Below are 21,347 nucleotides of genomic sequence, written 5' to 3'. Positions count from 1 at the left end.
GGGTGTATACTATATATATAGTGGGGTTACTCTGTATCACGGCGGGGCATCATACTAGTAGGGTGTATACTATATATACAGTGGGGTTACTCTGTATCACGGTGGGGCATCATACTAGTAGGGTGTATACTATATATATAGTGGGGTTACTCTGTATCACGGCGGGGTATCATACTAGTAGGGTGTATACTATATATATAGTGGGGTTACTCTGTATCACGGCGGGGTATCATACTAGTAGGGTGTATACTATATATATAGTGGGGTTACTCTGTATCACGGCGGGGCATCATACTAGTAGGGTGTATACTATATATATAGTGGGGTTACTCTGTATCACGGCGGGGTATCATACTAGTAGGGTGTATACTATATATATAGTGGGGTTACTCTGTATCACGGCGGGGTATCATACTAGTAGGGTGTATACTATATATATAGTGGGGTTACTCTGTATCATGGCAGGGCATCATACTAGTAGGGTGTATACTATATATATAGTGGGGTTACTCTTTATCACGGTGGGGCATCATACTAGTAGGGTGTATACTATATATATAGTGGGGTTACTCTGTATCACGGCGGGGCATCATACTAGTAGGGTGTATACTATATATATAGTGGGGTTACTCTGTATCACGGCGGGGCATCATACTAGTAGGGTGTATACTATATATATAGTGGGGTTACTCTGTGTCACGGCAGGGCATCATACTAGTAGGGTGTATACTATATATATAGTGGGGTTACTCTGTATCACGGCGGGGCATCATACTAGTAGGGTGTATACTATATATATAGTGGGGTTACTCTGTATCATGGCGGGGCATCATACTAGTAGGGTGTATACTATATATATAGTGGAGTTACTCTGTATCACGGCGGGGCATCATACTAGTAGGGTGTATACTATATATACAGTGGGGTTACTCTGTATCACGGCGGGGCATCATACTAGTAGGGTGTATACTATATATATAGTGGGGTTACTCTGTATCACGGCAGGGCATCATACTAGTAGGGTGTATGCTATATATATATAGTGGTGTTACTGTGTATCACGGCGGGGCATCATACTAGTAGGGTGTATACTATATATATAGTGGGGTTACTCTGTATCACGGTGGGGCATCATACTAGTAGGGTGTATACTTTATATATAGTGGGGTTACTCTGTATCACGGCGGGGCATCATACTAGTAGGGTGTATACTATATATATAGTGGGGTTACTCTGTATCACGGCGGGGCATCTTACTAGTAGGGTGTATACTATATATATAGTGGGGTTACTCTGTATCACGGCGGGGCATCATACTAGTAGGGTGTATACTATATATATAGTGGGGTTAGTCTGTATCACGGTGGGGCATCATACTAGTAGGGTGTATACTATATATATATATATATATAGTGGGGTTACTCTGTATCATGGCGGGGCATCATACTAGTAGGGTGTATACTATATATATAGTGGGGTTACTCTGTATCACGGTGGGGCATCATACTAGTAGGGTGTATACTATATATATAGTGGGGTTACTCTGTATCACGGCGGGGCATCATACTAGTAGGGTGTATACTATATATATAGTGGGGTTACTCTATATCACGGCGGGGTATCATACTAGTAGGGTGTATACTATATATATAGTGGGGTTACTCTGTATCATGGCGGGGCATCATACTAGTAGGGTGTATACTATATATATAGTGGGGTTACTCTTTATCACGGTGGGGCATCATACTAGTAGGGTGTATACTATATATATAGTGGGGTTACTCTGTATCACGGCGGGGCATCATACTAGTAGGGTGTATACTATATATATAGTGGGGTTACTCTGTATCACGGCGGGGCATCATACTAGTAGGGTGTATACTATATATATAGTGGGGTTACTCTGTGTCACGGCAGGGCATCATACTAGTAGGGTGTATACTATATATATAGTGGGGTTACTCTGTATCACGGCGGGGCATCATACTAGTAGGGTGTATACTATATATATAGTGGGGTTACTCTGTATCATGGCGGGGCATCATACTAGTAGGGTGTATACTATATATATAGTGGAGTTACTCTGTATCACGGCGGGGCATCATACTAGTAGGGTGTATACTATATATACAGTGGGGTTACTCTGTATCACGGCGGGGCATCATACTAGTAGGGTGTATACTATATATATAGTGGGGTTACTCTGTATCACGGCAGGGCATCATACTAGTAGGGTGTATGCTATATATATATAGTGGGGTTACTGTGTATCACGGCGGGGCATCATACTAGTAGGGTGTATACTATATATATAGTGGGGTTACTCTGTATCACGGTGGGGCATCATACTAGTAGGGTGTATACTTTATATATAGTGGGGTTACTCTGTATCACGGCGGGGCATCATACTAGTAGGGTGTATACTATATATATAGTGGGGTTAGTCTGTATCACGGTGGGGCATCATACTAGTAGGGTGTATACTATATATATATATATAGTGGGGTTACTCTGTATCATGGCGGGGCATCATACTAGTAGGGTGTATACTATATATATAGTGGGGTTACTCTGTATCACGGTGGGGCATCATACTAGTAGGGTGTATACTATATATATAGTGGGGTTACTCTGTATCACGGCGGGGCATCATACTAGTAGGGTGTATACTATATATATATAGTGGGGTTACTCTGTATCACGGCGGGGCATCATACTAGTAGGGTGTATACTATATATATAGTGGGGTTACTCTGTATCACGGCGGGGCATCATACTAGTAAGGTGTATACTATATATATAGTGGGGTTACTCTGTATCACGGCAGGGCATCATACTAGTAGGGTGTATACTATATATATAGTGGGTTTACTCTGTATCACGGCTGGGCATCATACTAGTAGGGTGTATACTATATATATAGTGGGGTTACTCTGTATCACGGCGGGGCATCATACTAGTAGGGTGTATACTATATATATATATATATATATATATATAGTGGGGTTACTCTGTATCACGGCGGGGCATCATACTAGTAGGGTGTATACTATATATATATATATAGTGGGGTTACTCTGTATCACGGTGGGGCATCATACTAGTAGGGTGTATACTATATATATATATATATATATATATATATATAGTGGGGTTACTCTGTATCACGGCGGGGCATCATACTAGTAGGGTGTATACTATATATATAGTGGGGTTACTCTGTATCACGGCGGGGCATCATACTAGTAGGGTGTATACTATATATATAGTGGGGTTAGTCTGTATCACGGTGGGGCATCATACTAGTAGGGTGTATACTATATATACAGTGGGGTTACTCTGTATCACGGCGGGGCATCATACTAGTAGGGTGTATACTATATATATAGTGGGGTTAGTCTGTATCACGGTGGGGCATCATACTAGTAGGGTGTATACTATATATATATATATATATAGTGGGGTTACTCTGTATCACGGCGGGGCATCACTGTGACGCCTTTTTTAATGTTTTGTTCTCAATTTCTATTTTAAGAGGGACTTCTGTGTGATGGGAGAGCGGAAAACCTACCGCAAGAGGCGTCCTGGATCCAAGTGTCTGCTGGGGAAGGACTACCTGCGGACCATCACCGAGCCCTGCCTCTGCTCGCACTGGGACTTTGAGTGGTGAGTAACACGGATAAGCAGTTGCATTAACATGTCTGATGAACCTCTCCCCCGGGAGCCGCCGACCGCCAGTCTTGTGTTCTCGATCGCAGAGATCTTATAAATTCTGCTAGTTTCCTGCTGTATCTCCGGCCGTACGATTTCTTGTCTCACATCCCCTGCCTGGTCAGTGTCTACATGAAACCAACGGGCTGCCATGCATTGTGGACGATGTAGGGTGTACAGAAGTCACCAGATGTGGAAATAACCGCAACCACTACAGTAGAAAAGTCATTATTCAGGATGCATCTGTCCTCACCGTGCCAACAGATTCCAGACAGCAGCCAGGAGGACGTCAATTAAGGCCCATTTACACGCAAAGGCAATATTTCAAGCAAGTGAAAAATTGACAGTTTTAGCAATCGTCCATTAGCAGTTTATTACCTTCATCTGCGTGTAAACGAGCCTCCGGCAGCAGTTTTCATATCGCGGCATGTGGTGTGAACTTTGCACTCAGCTGTATTGTCTACGCAAGGGCTGCCATGGGCGGTTAGCTATTTACAATGTAATCAGCTGTTCCCATGGAGAACACAGCATGCGGTCCCTGCTATCTTTCTCCGGCTGAACAATGGATTTTAAACTCACCTAAAAATCATTGTTCAGCCGAAGAGTGAAAGATGGAAGCGTTTACATGCAAAGATTATCGCTGAAAAGCCATCATTTGAATGATAACGTTGTGTGTAAATGGGGCTTAACTTGTAACATCAGTACAATATGCATACAGAGGAGATAAGCATACAATGACCGTCTCTTTATTAGCCCCCATCTTGTAGTGTTGGACTCCTTCACCCTTCAGAATTGCTGCAGCTCGACATGTTGTAGATCCCACTGGGTGATGAAGTGTTTCAGCAGGAATACCGGCCCCTGTGGACAGGAAGCTGCTTGTAGTCCTTGCAGATTATCTGTCGTGCTGACATGTTCTGATCGGCTGACAGGAAGGGGTCAGCGATTCGTGCTGCTTGTACCAAATTCTGCCCTCCCATCAGCACATAAATCTGGCTCCATCCGACCAGGAGATGTTTTCCTGCTGCTCAGTGATACAAGTTTTGTGCTCTTTTGCCCGCTGGAGTCTTTCTGTTTCTCTTAGACACAATGGCGCCTGAACTGGTCGCCCGCTGTTATACCATCCGTGCGGAGGAACGGCGAGTTGTGCGTTCAGACACGTTAGTTGGAGCTCCAGCGATGTATTCATCTGACTAAAGGGAAGTGCCAATTGTGAGAGGGCCGGAGATTTCAATAAGGGGGGCGGGCGCACTGATGAAGGGCCACTAGGTGTAGTTACTTGACGTTATATTGCATCTAGGTTCCAGTTGCACTAGACTTATGACTGCAATATCCGAGAAGCGGGCCCCAGCGTAGGAGACAGCGGGGTAGAGTTTGGGCCTTGTCAGAGTGACATGTCCAAGGGGCCGAGGACAGGCTATTAAACAGGGGAACCCAATGCTGGATTACCTTAGTCCTTTGGTCACTCGTGACGCCACCGTTCCATCCTCTGCGGTGAATCCAGTTGGTAATTAAGAGTCCACACACAGGGGGTTAACTTTCTGAGCCAAACCGGGAACGGTCGGTGAAGCTCGTTTACTGGCAATAACTTGGAAATACGCGCTTACAGGAGGACACAGGGCAAACCTCAAAGTGGTGCGAGGGAGGATCCACGGGGAACAGGAGAGACCTCAGTCCTGTTATCTGTGGGTCCCGGCGACACACTCCCTCCTCTCCAGCACTCTACCGGTAAACACTCACATTTAGGGTGAATGTAGACGGTCGGCTTGGATCCCCTGCAGTGACCCGCGGCTCTCTGGCGTACAGCCGAACATGTGCAGAGCAGGGCCGGCGCGTCAGTGGTGACATTCTGTGCGGCGCACACAGAAGTAGGACATGCTGCGATTTGTTTACCGTGCGAGTTTTCATGCGGTCAAATGGCGGCTGTCTGCGTAGGTTTGTGTTATCTAATGCAATCCTATGGCAGCGGGGACGGGCGGAAACTCTGCCGGAAATCTCACAGCCGAATTTCTGCCCATGTGCATTCACCCTTCGGGAAAAGGGTCGCTGCAGGGCGGCTGCTCACTCTGTCTCTGCATTGAAGGGGTACATTCACACCTCCGGGGTACAGCAGGCCCAGGGAACGCTGCTGACTCCTTTCAGTCTCCTCCATTCTGGGCCGCACAGGCTGAAGGTGCCTGTATGGTCCTCTTGCAGCACTCCCAACACTCTCAAGACCCGAACAGAACTCACTTGCACACACCTTGCAATCATATATATCAAGCATGGTCAGGTGACCAGTAACTCACAACATAAAACAATACATTTCCCACCAGTCAGCTCACATAGCAAACCGTTAACTCTTTCAGCGCTGCAACTATACAATACACATCATTCATGCAACACAGAAGACACTGACATTACATAGACAGATGCACACACACTATTAGGCCGCCTGCAGATGCGCGGAAATCCCGCGGCGGGATTTCCCGCGGGATTTCCACCACTAAAAGCCTGCACAGGAGTGCATTACAATACGCACTCCTATGCAGACGGCCGCGGTTTGGCCGCGCAACATTTCGCGCGGCAAACAAACCGCGGCATGTCCTATTTCTGTGCGGGGCTCGCAGAGCCTCACACAGAAATGTCACTCACCCGGCCGGCGGCTCCGGTCTGCGCATGCGCCGACTGCCCGGCAGTCGGCACATGAAAGAGCCGGGGCCACCGGGCGCGAGTGAGTACGCGCTCGTCTCTGCAGGCCCTCGGGTCGGGTCCCACGGCGAGAATTCTCGCTGCCGGCTCCGACCCGCCCGTCTGCAGGCGGCCTTATGGAGGGGCCCCTATTGTTCTGGGCCACAACAATGACTGCTTAGAACGGAGCCATCCTGGGTCGGTTATGGATAGCGGTGATTCTGGACCCCGATGTCGGTGACACATAGAAGATCTGGTATGACCGTGTAATGTCAGAAGCCGCGCAGGTGCTGCCCGTGTGATAAGCTCTTTTATATTCCGTCTCTGCGTTACTTCCCCTTTAAGAGCAGGCCGTTGCGGCAGGGGAGGCTGCTCGGTGTGATGTACATTTAGGAGCTGGTAATGAGGAGGGTTCCGGCCTTTAGGGGAGACAGAAATGTTGTTTTTAATTTAGTGAAATATTAATGCGAGTCTTTCATTCTGTAAAGTAGAAGTTAGTGAAGAGTTTTTAATCAGCTTGTCGCCCGCAGGCACATTTTATGATGAGAGGCCGAGAAAGTGTTCACAGGCATCCGCTAAATGGAAAGGCTAGAAAAAAGGGATTGAGCGCGGGTCTCAGTCTGCAGCTCTCCGCGGCTCTCCGGACCCCATGCCCCTCCGATCAGCAGTAGCAGGGGGGTTCTGTGGCTGCAGCCAATGAGTTATGGACCACGTGGTCAGCGGTCTATGGGCTCCGCTACTCGGGAGTGGATACTGTGCGGAACCAGTATGAGGGCTCCATCCCATCAGCACACCTGAAACCTACATCTTTACATATTTATAGGGTGTTTCCAGCTTGTAAACTATTGATGGCCTATCCTTAAGACAAGCCGCCAGTAGTCAATCAGTTGGGATCTGTCATTCGGGACACCCTGTGATCAGCTGTTCACTGGGCTGGTGTGCTTGTGCACGGAGATGATTTGTGCAGGAGGCAAATGGCTCCATTCCCACTGCAGTGGCCAGGCTTGGTATTACATGTACAGTTCCTATTCACTTCAATTGCAGCATTACCAGTAATACCGAGCCTGGCCACTGCAGAAGGAGCGGAGCTATATGCTTCCTGCAAAAATCATCTGAGTGCACAAGCACATCCGCAGAGCACACAGCCGATTGGTGAGTGTCCTGGGTGGCAAACTCCAGCTGCTGATTGCCTATAGTTTACAACTGGACAACGCCTTTAAACAACTGATGAGCCGGTTAAAAAAGATTAAAATCGGGTTCTAATTGACATGATAGATAGACCGTTATTTCTTATATTCATGGATACTATCAAGATCGGAGTTATACCACTGGATTGGCGCATTGCCAATGTGGTTCCAATATAGTAAAAGGGGTCCAAAAGAGAGCCTGGTAACTACAGGCCAGTAAGTCTCACTTCAATAACTGGAAAAATATTGGAGGGGTTTCTGAGAGACACCATCAAAGAATACCTCAAGGAGAACAACAGTATAACTCCTCACCAGCATGGATTCATGAAGGGTCGATCATGTCAGACCAATCTGATCAGCTTCTACGATGAAGTAAGCTCTAGGCTGGACCTGGGAGAGTCTATTGATCTCGTATATCTGGACTTCTCTAAAGCATTTGACACCGTGCCACATAATAGGCTGATATATAAATGAGAAGCTCGGATTGGGTGAAAACGTGTGTAATTGGGTAAAAGAACTGGCTCAGAGATAGAAAGCAGAGGGTGGTAATAAACGGTTCATACTCTGATTGGGCCCCCGTCGCTAGTGGGGGGCCACAGGGTTCAGTATTAGGCCCCATTCTGTTCAATATATTTACCAATGACCTGATAGAGGGGCTGCACAGCAAAATATCAATATTTACAGATGACACAAAATTATACAATATAATCAATACAACGGAGGACAATGTGCGGCTACAAACGGACCGAGATAAGCCGGGGGCTTGGGGGGGGGGGGGATGGGGAATGAAGTACAATGTGGATAAATGTAAGGTTCTGCACATGGGCAGGAGGAACGGATGTCACCAATATACACCAAATGGGGTACTGCTAGGGAAAAGTGAGATGCAAAAAGACCTATCATACAATCACAGAATGGTAGAGTTGGAAGGGACCTCCAGGGTCATCGGGACCTCCAGGGTCATTGGGTCATTGGGACCTCCAGGGTCTTCGGGTCCACCAGGGTCCCCCAGGACCGAAAGGTTGCCTTTTCTGTATTATGGAAGAATAAAACATCTGCTACTTTCTACATCCACTGAAACTGCCATGTTTTCTATCTATCTGGCCTCTGAAGACTTCCATTGAAGGAGAACTCCCTACCTCCCGTGGCAACCTGTTCCACTCATTGATCCCCTCACTGTCTAATATCTCATCTGTGTCTCCTCCCTTTCAGTTTCATCCCATTGCTTCTAGTCTTTCCTTGTACAGATGAGAATAGGGCTGATCCCTCTGCACTGTGACAGCCCTTCAGATATTTGTAGACAGCTATTAAGTCTCCTCTCAGCCTTCTCTTCTGCTAAACATTCCCAGATCCGTTAACCGTTCCTCATAGGACATGATTTGCAGACCGCTCACCATCTTGGTAACTCTTCTCTGAACTTGCTCCAGTTTGTCTATGTCTTTTATAAAGTGGGGTGCCCAGAGCTGGACCCAGTATTCCAGATGAGGTCTGACTAAGGAAGAGTAGAGGGGATAATGACCTCACGTGATCTAGACTCTATGCTTCTCTTAATACATCCCAGAATTGGACCCAGTATTCCAGATGGGGTCTGACTAAGGAAGAGTAGAGGGGATAATGACCTCACGTGATCTAGACTCTATGCTTCTCTTATTACATCCCACCTGGGGGTACTAGTGGACTGTAGACTTAACTGGAGTAATCAATGCCAGTCAGCTGTTGGAAAAGCTAATACAGCCTTGGGGTGCAGTAAAAGAGGTATAGGGGCGAGGGACGAGAACATCATCCTCCCACTATATAAGGCACTTGTCAGGCCTCACATGGAATACTGCGTACAGTTCTGGTCACCGGGGCTCAGGAAAGATGTCACAGTGCTAGAGGGGGTTCAAAGAAGGGCAACTAAACTAATACATGGAATGATGGGACTGGAATACCCAGAGAGGCACCAAAACTGGGATTATTCACCCCGAAAAAAAGACGTCTGAGGGGTGACCAAATAACTCTGTATAAATACATGAGGGGACAATACAAGGATCTCTCCCAGGATCTGTTTATATCCAGGACTGCGACGGTAACAAGAGGACATCCGCTACAATTAGAGGAAAGCAGGTTTCATCACCAACACAGAAGGGGGTTCTTTACTGTAAGAGCAGTGAGACTGTGGAACTCTCTGCCTGAGGACGTGGTGATGGCAGGATCCATAGAGGAGTTTAAGAGGGACTTGATGTCTTTCTATGATATTACAGGATATAGACATCAGGTGACCAGCGGGTTGGTGATCTCAAATGTTCATGCAGGGATTACTCTGGCTGCCACTGTGGAGACGGAAAGGAATTCTTCCCCCAAATGGGCTAAATTGGCTTCTGCCTAAGGGTGCCTACTCACGTGCGATTTTTTTTTCCTGTGATGTTTTGCGTTTTTTCTCAAGAGCAATTAGTATAGAATGTGTTCTTGTCCATCTGGTTTTTTTTTTCCGTTTCGTGGGGTTTTTTCACATAGGAACTGTCAGTTGCATATGTCTCCTTATTTTTCTCTTAATGCACCCATGATTGTCAATGGAGGTCTGCAAAAAACGCGCAAAAAACACCGCGAAAAACGCTCAAAAACGCGTGAAAGCGCTGCGCTTTTCACGCGCGAAAATCGGCAACGCAAGTGGGTAGGCGCCCTTATTGGGTATTTTTGCCTTACTCTGGATCAACAAGGGGAGTGACAACAGGCTGAACTAGATGGACATTGTCTCCCGTCAGCCCAACATACTATGTTGCTATGTTATGTTATTATGTTGCTATGTTATGTTACTATTTTCCTGTTATGTTATTATGTTGCTATGTTATGTTATGTTGCTGTTATGTTACTATGTTGCTATGTTATGTTGCTATGTTATGTTACTATGTTGCTATGTTATGTTACTATGTTATGGTAGTATGTTGCTATGTTATGGTATTATGTTGCTGTTATGTTATGATGTTGCTATGTTATGTTACTGTGTTGCTATGTTATGTTACTATGTTGCTATGTTATGGTATTATGTTGCTGTTATGTTATTATGTTGCTATGTTATGTTACTATGTTGCTATGTTATGTTATTATGTTGCTATGTTATGTTACTATGTTGCTATGTTATGGTATTATGTTGCTGTTATGTTACTATGTTATGTTATTATGTTGCTATGTTATGTTACTATGTTGCTATGTTATGGTATCATGTTGCTATGTTATGTTATTATGTTGCTATGTTATGTTATTATGTTGCTATGTTATGTTACTATGTTGCTCTGTTATGGTATTATGTTGCTGTTATGTTATTATGCTGCTATGTTATGTTACTATGCTGCTATGTTATGTTACTATGTTGCTATGTTATGTAATTATGTTGCTATGTTATGGTATCATGTTGCTATGTTATGTTACTATGTTGCTATGTTATGGTATTATGTTGCTGTGTTATGTTATTATGTTGCTATGTTATGTTATTATGTTGCTATGTTATGTTACTATATTATGTTACTATGTTGCTATGTTATGGTATTATGTTGCTGTTATGTTATTATGTTGCTATGTTATGTTACTATGTTGCTATGTTATTATGTTGCTATGTTATGTTATTATGTTGCTATGTTATGTTATTATGTTGCTATGTTATGTTATTATGTTGCTATGTTATGTTACTATGTTGCTATGTTATGTTATTATGTTGCTATGTTATGATATTATGTTGCTATGTTATGTTATTATGTTGCTATGTTATGTTACTATGTTGCTATGTTATGGTATTATGTTGCTATGTTATGTTATTATGTTGCTATGTTATGTTATTATGTTGCTATGTTATGTTACTATGTTACTATGTTATGGTATTATGTTGCTATGTTATGTTACTATGTTGCTATGTTATGGTATTATGTTGCTATGTTATGTTACTATGTTATGGTATTATGTTGCTATGTTATGTTATTATGTTGCTATGTTATGTTACTATGTTACTATATTGCTATGTTATTATGTTGCTGTTATGTTATTATGTTGCTATGTTATGTTACTATGTTGCAATGTTATGGTATTATGTTGCTATGTTATGTTACTATGTTACTATATTGCTATGTTATTATGTTGCTATGTTATGTTACTATGTTGCTTTGTTATGTTACTATGTTGCTATGTTATGTTATTATGTTGCTATGTTATGTTACTATCTATATATATAAAGCTGAAAGCCCTCACTGACTGACTGACTGACTGACTGACTGACTCACTGACTGACTCACTGACTGACTGACTCACTGACTCACTGACTCACTGACTGACACACTGACTCATTGACTGACTGACTGACTCGCCATAAGTTCTCCAACTTCCCGATATCGTAGAAACATGAATTTTGGCACGAGCATAGATTATCTCCAAAATAGGAAAAGTAATTGGGTCCCAACTCGATTATTCAATTCTAGCGCAAAAGAATTGGCGTCGAAATTTTACGTACATAATCTAAATCTCTCACTTCCCAATGTCATAGAAACGGGAAATTTGGCACGGGCATTGATTATATCATAAATAGGAAAAGTTAATAGGTCCCAACTTGATTATTCAATTCTATGCGCAAAAGAATTAGCGTCCAAATTTTACGTACGGAATCTAATTCTTTCACTTTCCAGTGTCATAGAAACGTGAAATTTGGCAGGAGCATTGATTATGTCATAAATAGGAAAAGCTAATGGGTCCCAACTCGATTATTCAATTCTAGCGCAAAATAATTGGCGTCAAAATTTTACGTACGGAATGTAATTTTCTCACATAGAAACTTAAAATTTGGCACGAGCATTGATTATGTCATAAATAGGAAAAGTTAATGGGTCCCAACTCGATTATTCAATTCTAAGCGCCAAAGAATTAGCGTCCAAATTTTACGTACGGAATGTATTTTTCTCACTTTCCGGTGTCATAGAAACGTGAAATTTGGCACGAGCATTGAATATGTCATAAATAGGAAAAGTTAATGGGTCCCACCTCCATTGTTTAATTCTATGCGCAAAAGAATTGGCATCCAAATGTTACGTACGGAATGTATTTTTCTCACTTTCCGGTGTCATAGAAACTTGAAATTTGGCACAAGCATTGATTATGTCATAAATAGGAAAAGCTAATGGGTCCTACTTTGATTGTTCAATTCTAAGCACAAAAGAATTAGTGTCAAAATTTTACGTATGGAATCTAATTCTCTCACTTCCTGATGTCATTTTATATGAAGGAAACGTCGCATGGTTACCTCCACGTGGTGTTTCCTGGGTAACGCAGAGAACTATGCAAAATGGTGAACATATTTTTTTCCTCTGTGTCTCTAAAGTAACCACGACTTCGTAAGATTTTCCGTGTGAACACCAGATAAACACCAGTACCAAATTAACTCGGGTGAAGCCGGGTATATCAGCTAGTGTTACTATATTGTTATGTTACTATATTGCTATGTTACTATATTGCTATGTTATTATGTTGCTATGTTATATTACTATGTTGCTATGTTATGGTATTATGTTATGTTATGTTACTATGTTGCTATGTTATGTTATTATGTTGCTATGTTATGTTCCCTCAGTGACTGACTGAAAATTGTCTGCAATACAAATCTCAGTCACTTCCCATAATCCTGGTCTTCGTGCACTGAAACAGTAAAGGATGACTTGGACTGTGTCCAAGGAGGGGCCCCCCGGGCCCCCCACCACTAGGCACCTGTGCAGCAAAGTAGTTCCCATTGACACTCTTGAAACCTACAAAATTGTGTAGACTGTAAGGGGGTGGGGGTGTGTTACCTGCAGCCCTTCTTCTCTGCCAGTCCTTGGGCCACCAGTTCTATGAGCTGTTATCAGTCATCCAAGATGGCTGACTCAATCTTCAGACTACCTAATCCCGAGAATGTATTGGTGGTGTTAGACTACCAGTGCACTACCTGCTCTCTGATTGGCTAGAGCTGCTCATGTGATCAGGACTGGCCATGCATACAGCCGTGCACAGTCTGCATTAGGTAGTTAGAAGATTGCTGCAGTCACCTTGGATGACCAAACAAAGGAGCCAAAGCCAGCGGATCGGAAGAGTGGCGGCAGAGAAGAACCGCTGTCCATAGTATACCCCCCCCCCCCCCCCGCAGTCCCAGGACAAGAAGAACCGCTGTCCATAGTATACCCCCCCGCGCGGTCCCAGGACGAGAAGAACAGCTGTCCATTGTATATCCCCCCCCCCCGCGGTCCCATGACGAGAAGAAAAGAACCGCTGTCCATAGTACACCCCCCCCCCCCCCGCGGTCCCAGGACAAGAAGAACCGCTGTCCATAGTATACCCCCCGCGGTCCCAGGACAAGAAGAACCGCTGTCCATAGTATACCCCCCCCCCCCCGCGGTCCCAGGACGAGAAGAACCGCTGTCCATAGTATACCCCCCCCCCCCCGCGGTCCCAAGACAAGAAGAACCGCTGTCCATAGTATACCCCCCCGCGCGGTCCCAGGACGAGAAGAACAGCTGTCCATTGTATATCCCCCCCGCGCGGTCCCAGGACGAGAAGAACCGCTGTCCATAGTATACCCCCCCCCCCCCCCCCCGCGGTCCCAGGACGAGAAGAACCGCTGTCCATAGTATACCCCCCCCCCCCCCGCGGTCCCAGGACAAGAAGAACCGCTGTCCATAGTATACCCCCCGCGGTCCCAGGACAAGAAGAGCCGCTGTCCATAGTATACCCCCCCTCCGGCGCCCATGATGGAGGCACGCCTTGTGGGGTGATGATCGGCGCCGCTGCCCATCGGGTTTGGACTGGTATTTTTTAGAATACTTTCACCACAATTTTGGGAGGAACCTTTCTTGCTTCATCCTTCCATCGCAGCGACTTCCAACGAGGTCGGTCATCGGGGCTAGACGAGCCGGGAGGTCCAGCATGGTCTCTAATAAAGGGGCCCCACCGTGTATTGATGTCCCAGGAGCCCGGCCACCTTCCCTCCGGCCCCTGGTCTGTCTGTAAGGCCACCGCTCACAGCAGGAGCCCTCCCCCATACCTCACCATCTACCAGACAAAGCTTGAAGGGGCCAGCAGGATATTAGTAGGGATTATCAGCGGGGAGTCTGCCGGCACCGATGGATGATGAATCCAACATCCCACACAATCTGATAATCCGGCATACATTTCCAACTGTAGAATTGCCGTATAATGTGGAATCTTATAACTGGAGAAGGCGGAGCTGAGAGAGCAGATGAGGGGTCCCTGCGGGCCGTGTGCTCTGGGGGCTATTTTTCAGGTTTTTTAGAGTTTTATATACTTTATTTTGCCCATCTGATAAACCATAATATCTGATAATCCGGCACCTATTGGTACATCGCATTAAAGAAACGTCTGAAATTCAAGAATATGATTTTTGGGCATAATGTTTGTTACACCAAATGATGGCGAGGAGGAGGAGGAGGAGGAGGAGGAGGAGGAGGAGGAGGCGTAGGCGCTCTTCAGTCTACTGTCATAACTGTTTGTTCTTACCTTCTAGTGACTACGGCTTTGAAAGACAAGGAAAGAACCAGTGCACCCCCGCCTTCTGGTATAACCCAGCATCCATCTCAAGGGACTGCAGCCAGGGGCAGAGCTACCTCAAGAGCAGCGGGTAACAAATAACGAATCATTAAAGCATATCATTAGCTCTATGACTGTCCCAGACCCCAGTTACATCCTGTATTATCCCCCAGAGCTGCACTCACTATTCTGCTGGTAGAGTCACTGTGTACATACATTACTTATCCTGTACTAATCCTGAGTTACATCCTGTATTATACCCCAGAGCTGCGATCACTCTTCTGCTGGTGGAGTCACTGTGTACATACATTACTTATCCTGTACTAATCCTGAGTTACATCCTATACTATCCTCCAGAGCTGCACTCACTATTCTGCTGGAGGAGTCACTGTGTACATACATTACTTATCCTGTACTGATCCTGAGTTACATCCTGTATTATACCCCAGAGCTGCACTCACTATTCTGCTGCTGGAGTCACTGTGTACATACATTACTTATCCTGTACTGCTCCTGAGTTACATCCTGTATTATACCCCAGAGCTGCACTCACTATTCTGCTGGTAGAGTCACTGTGTACATACATTACTTATCCTGTACTAATCCTGAGTTACATCCTGTATTATACCCCAGAGCTGCACTCACTATTCTGCTGGTAGAGTCACTGTGTACATACATTACTTATCCTGTACTAATCCTGAGTTACATCCTATATTATCCTCCAGAGCTGCACTCACTATTCTGCTGGAGGAGTCACTGTGTACATACATTACTTATCCTGTACTGATCCTGAGTTACATCCTGTATTATACCCCAGAGCTGCACTCACTATTCTGCTGCTGGAGTCACTGTGTACATACATTACTTATCCTGTACTGATCCTCAGTTACATCCTGTATTATACTCCAGAGCTGCACTCACTATTCTGTTGGTGGAGTCACTGTGTACATACATTACTTATCTAGTACTGCTCCTGAGTTACATCCTGTATTATACTGCAGAGCTGCACTCACTATTCTGCTGGTGGAGTCACTGTGTACATACATTACTTATCCTGTACTGCTCCTGAGTTACATCCTGTATTATACTGCAGAGCTGCACTCACTATTCTGCTAGTGGGGTCGCTGTATACATACATTACTTATCCTGTACTGACCCTGAGTTACATCCTGTATTATACTGCAGAGCTGCACTCACGATTCTACTGGTGGAGTCACCGTGTACATACATTACTTATCCTGTACTGCTCCTGAGTTACATCCTGTATTATACTCCAGAGCTGCACTCACTATTCTGCTGATGGAGTCACTGTGTACGTACATTACTTATCCTGTACTGATCCTGAGTTACATCCTGTAGATCTTTTATTAGAAAAGTATAAAACACAACCAAACATGAACAATAACACAACTGTATACAACAAGATAAGGCCCTTCCCCCCTGGTCCATGACCCATTAACAAAAGAAAAGTCACTTTATACCCATTCCCCCTCCCCCCACTGTACACTCACACAGCCACTCATTCTCAATATATAACAAAAATACTTAAGAGCATATCACTACAGAAACTAGAACTACAGGTCCAGCCGAACCCCTGAAACCACACAAATGAAATGAAATAGCGTTAACAATAACAGAAATAACTAACCAAACCTTACTAACATAAAGACTGAGCCAACCGGCCAATAACCAAACAAATGTTTTTTTTTGTTTTTTTTTGGGTCCCCAGTGCAGCTTGGGGGCCATGCCTGCTCCACCAGTCCGTGCCCAGAGTTCAAAGTTCAGGACGTGCCAAGCCACACCAGGGTTTTTTTTTTGTTTTTTTTTAAATATACATTATACCACACTTTTCCCTGCCGCAGCCTGGGGGCCATGCCCACTCCACCAGTCCGTGCCCAGAGTTTGTTTGGGACGTGCCAGGCTACGGCTCAAGGCGTGAACCCCACTCCCCCCCACTCCCCACCCAACCTACCTACCACCCAAAATGTGAATATATACAATATATACAAAACCATAATAAACTATACACCGACATACACCAATATACATACTATACAATATTCATACAACCCGAAAGCCTAAGGACGGCTCACCTGCAGCCCTACTTCTTTTCATTTTGCCCAAACCAAAACAAAAAGCTTTATGGTGCACTCACAGCCCCCCACCGGGATTGGAGATGATAAACCGGGCACAGACACGGCAATGCCCTTTCCCTTTTTTTTTTTTTTTAAAAGGTCTCCCTATTCTTCCCCTAATTTGCCCTAGACTGTCCTTAGTCTGCCCCTCAGTCTGACCCTTCATAGAAAACTGTCCCTGCCCTATCCCTCCTCTCTCCCTATCCTGTCCCTATTCTCTCCCTACTCTGCCCCTAGAAGATTAAGAAAAGACTGTCCCTAACGAAATACAAGCCCTCTCCATAGGAGAGAAGCCTTAGATGTGCCCAGCCTCTCATACTCCAAAGAACGCACCTTCACCAGGTCACCCAGGATGTTCCTACATACCGTATCCACGGGGAGGATTTTTAGCTCCGTCGAGACTAGACATCGTGCACTCCAGATGTGGAACCTGACCACTAGGCTAACTAGAAATAAAGTGCAGCGGTCCCTGCCACCAAGACCTCTGAAGGCTCCATAAGCCCACTCCGCATAGGAGAGGTGTGCCAGCTGACGCCAGCCTATGGAGACCCCTACCCGTTGGTAAACCTCTGTATTAAAGGGGCACTGAAGCAGGAAATGCTCCATGCTTTCCAGCACGTCGCTGCACTCCTGACGGGGGCAACCCCTGTCAATCAGAGGCCTGCTCTTCAAGTTACCCCTCACATACAGTCTCCCGTGAAAGCAGCGCCAAGCCAAGTCCCAAAACTTCAAGGGGACCCGGGTTGAATTCAGTAAACGTAACCCTCCCTCCAGGTCCCGACTTGGGCAGTCCTTGAGCGCCAGGGGCTTCTGGAAATGGGTCAACAGGACTCTTTCGTCGAGGAGCCTCCTCGTCAGAGTCCTGATCTCCCACATCCCCAGACCCCACCGGCGTATCACCTTCAGAACCAAGGTAGCGTAAGCCGGGAGATATCCATGCTGCGTGCGAAGGTCCTTCACTCGCCCTCCTGTCTCCCATTCCTGGAAGAAAGGCCGAAACCATCCCCGGCAGGAGTAGACCCACAGAGGAGCCCTCTCTTGCCAGAGGTTGCCTATGTTGATCTTAAAAAAGGTGTCTACAAGAAACACCACGGGGTTGACCATAGATAACCCCCCTAGTCTCCTCGTGCGGTATGTAACATCTCTCCTGATCAGGTTCAACCTGTTCCCCCACAACATTAGGAAGAACAGGTTGTAGACCCGGGTCCAGAGAGGCTCTGGCAAAATGCATACGCTGCCCAGGTAGATGAATAAAGGGAGCAGGTACGTTTTGATCAGGCTAACTCTTTCCCGAAGGGTTAAAGACCAACCCTTCCACTGATTAACCTTGTGAGTGGCACCGTCTAGCCTGTCTACCCAATTTTGCATGGGGTAATCCCCCTGGCCAAATTTGATGCCAAGAACTTTTGCTGAAGTCTGGGGCACCGGAAGAGTGTCCGGGAGATCAAACACAGGATCCCCCCTTCCTAACCAGAGACTTTCGCACTTATCCCAGTTGACCCTGGACCCAGATGCCTCTGAGTAGCCATCCACCTCCGACACCACAAACTCCGCCTCCTCCCTTGAGGACACGAAGAGCGTGACATCATCGGCGTATGCCACTGCCCTCAGGGTAGCCTCCGGCACCGCCCGGTCCATCCCGACCCCTGCTATAGGTCCACAATCAACCCTCCTAAGGAAGGGATCTATCGCAAACACATACAACAGGGGACTTAGAGGACAGCCCTGACGGACACCGGACCCCACCCCGAAAGGGCGGCCCAGCCAACCGTTCACCAGCGGGAAAGTCTCAGCCCCTGCATACAATGTTCGCAGCCAATCAACAAACCCCACTGGCAGGCCGTATCTCAGAAGGACTGACCAGAGGTACTCGTGATTAACCCGATCAAACGCTTTGGCCTGATCCAAGGACAGCAGGTACCCCTCCCAGTGACCAGCCCTACCCTGCTCCACTGCCTCTCGGACACCGAGAACAGCGCTAAAGGTGCTACGGCCTGGAACAGAGCAATGCTGGGCGCCCGAGAGGAGCCGGGGTGCAAACTTGACCAACCGATTAAACAGCACTTTTGCCAGAACCTTCCTGTCCGTATTGAGAAGCGCTATGGGACGCCAGTTCTCAATACGGCTCGAGTCTTTACCCTTTGACAGAAGGATCAAAGCTGACCTCCTCATTGACTTTGGCAGAGTGCCCGAGGAAAGACACTCATTTAATACCTCCGTCAAGAGGGGACTCAAGAGGTCCTTGAAGGTCTTATAATACTCGGAGGTTAGTCCATCCGGTCCTGGCGATTTTTTGAGCCGGAGCCCATCAATCGCCAGTCTAACTTCCTCTTCTCTGATCTCTTCTGTCAAAACATCAAGAGAGGTGTCTACCCCCGGCTCAGGGACAGTTTCAGCCAGGAAAGCCGACATCACTTCCGAATCTAGATCCCTCTTTCCCAAGAATTGCGAGTAGTAGGATCTGACGACCTCCAGAATCCCTGATCTGGATCGATTCAGGGACCCCGTACTGTCAATCAGTCCAGTGACCACTTTACTATTCACTGACATCCTACAGTTTCTGTAAGGGTCGGGCGAGCGGTACTTCCCGAAATCCCTCTCAAAAACCAAGGATGCGTGTCTATCGTACTGGCACTTCTTGAGCAAAGATTTCACTCTGGAGATCTCCTCGCGGCTACCTCCAGTCGAAACGAGATGTTCGAGTTTCCTCCTCAGGCCGTTGTACAGGCGGTACCTGTCCAGGCATCTGAGGTTGGAGAGCTCTCGGAAGAACCTCGCCGCCCTGGTCTTGAACATCTCCCACCACTCTGACTTACTGCTACAGAGATCCAGTAATGGTACCTGGCTCTGCAGAAAATCCTCAAAGGACTGTCTTATCTCTGCTTCCTCCAGGAGTGATGAATTAAGTCTCCAAAAACCTCTGCCCATCCGGGGGGTCTCTGCAACATTCAGAGAAAACAATATTAGACAGTGGTCGGAGAATTCCACCTCAACAACGGACACTGGTGAAGAGATGGCTTCCTCCTTCAAATAAAACCTGTCTATTCTAGACCTGCTCTGACCTCTATAATAGGTGAACCCCTCGTGGCCTGGGGTGTGCCGGATGTGGACATCCACCAGGCGAGCTTCGCTAGCTATGCTATTAAGTGCGACGCTGTCAAAAGTCAACCGCCTGTCTCCAGAGCCTCCCCTATCGCGGGCTCTTGTGACTGCATTAAAGTCACCTCCAAAGACAACTTGGCGGCTGGTAAAAAGGTAGGGCTTGATCCTCATGAAGAGACTCTTCCTGTCCTTTTTTGACTGGGGACCGTAGATGTTGACAAGTCTTAATTCTTGTCCCTTCATGAGGACATCTAAGATCAGGCACCTTCCCATTTCTAATTCAATAACTCGTCGGCATTCAACCGCTGCGGTAAAAAGTACCGCCACTCCGCTATACGGCTCGGCCGCAAGAGACCAGTAGGAAGGGCCTGACCTCCACTCCCTTTTTGCCTTATGTATGGCTGCCAAATCGGACAGCCTGGTCTCCTGCAAAAATAAAATGTCAGCTTCAACTCGGCTGAGAAAATCAAAGGCCGCAAATCTAGCCGTATCTGACTTAATGCTGGCAACGTTAATTGATGCCAGAGTCAGCGGAGTGGGTGCCGCCATCATGAGTGATTAAATTAGACGGCTTTCTTCCTCACACCCCCTTCCTCGGGGTCAGAGGAAAGTCCCTTGCTTCTTTTTTTGGACATAGATGTGTCCATAGCAAGGGATCCCCCGACCCCATCGTCCTTGTTTCCAGGCTCTAGAGTCGCCTCCTCCCCTGTAGGAACTATGCCTCCACGAGGAGGAGACTCAGCGCCCCCTGTTGACCCTTTCTTTGCCCCAGGAACCTTGCCCTTTCCTTCCCCCTCAGAGGAGGAAGAGATGTCTTGAAGGGCTCGGAACCTATTGGAGTGTCCAACTGGAGGTGAGCAGGCTTCCCCTTCCAGTACTTGGCCCGGGGTGGGAGAAGATCTTGAGTCCCCCCTTCGCTTCCTCCTCGTGGCACCTAGCTTACGCCGTTTCTCTAGCCATCTCTTGCCTTCCCCATCCACACTTTCACAGTGGGAGGAATCTGCAGAGTTGG

The 21,347-nt window shown here is 46.4% G+C and overlaps 1 protein-coding gene across 1 annotated transcript in view; it reads left to right on the top strand.

Moving 5' to 3' along the window:
• SORCS3 (sortilin related VPS10 domain containing receptor 3) overlaps positions 1-21,347 on the top strand; it is an 810,393-nt gene that overhangs the window by 698,994 nt on the left and 90,052 nt on the right. The window contains exons 16-17 of the mRNA XM_066601804.1: positions 3,536-3,666; positions 15,076-15,189. Coding sequence (XP_066457901.1) covers positions 3,536-3,666; positions 15,076-15,189 — 245 coding nt within the window. The remainder of the gene's footprint in view (positions 1-3,535; positions 3,667-15,075; positions 15,190-21,347) is intronic.

This window comes from Eleutherodactylus coqui, chromosome 4, assembly GCF_035609145.1.
Source record: "Eleutherodactylus coqui strain aEleCoq1 chromosome 4, aEleCoq1.hap1, whole genome shotgun sequence".
Lineage (NCBI taxonomy): Eukaryota > Metazoa > Chordata > Amphibia > Anura > Eleutherodactylidae > Eleutherodactylus > Eleutherodactylus coqui.
The sequence above is the reverse complement of the archived record's forward strand: the minus strand, read 5'-3'. Positions and strand labels throughout refer to the sequence as shown.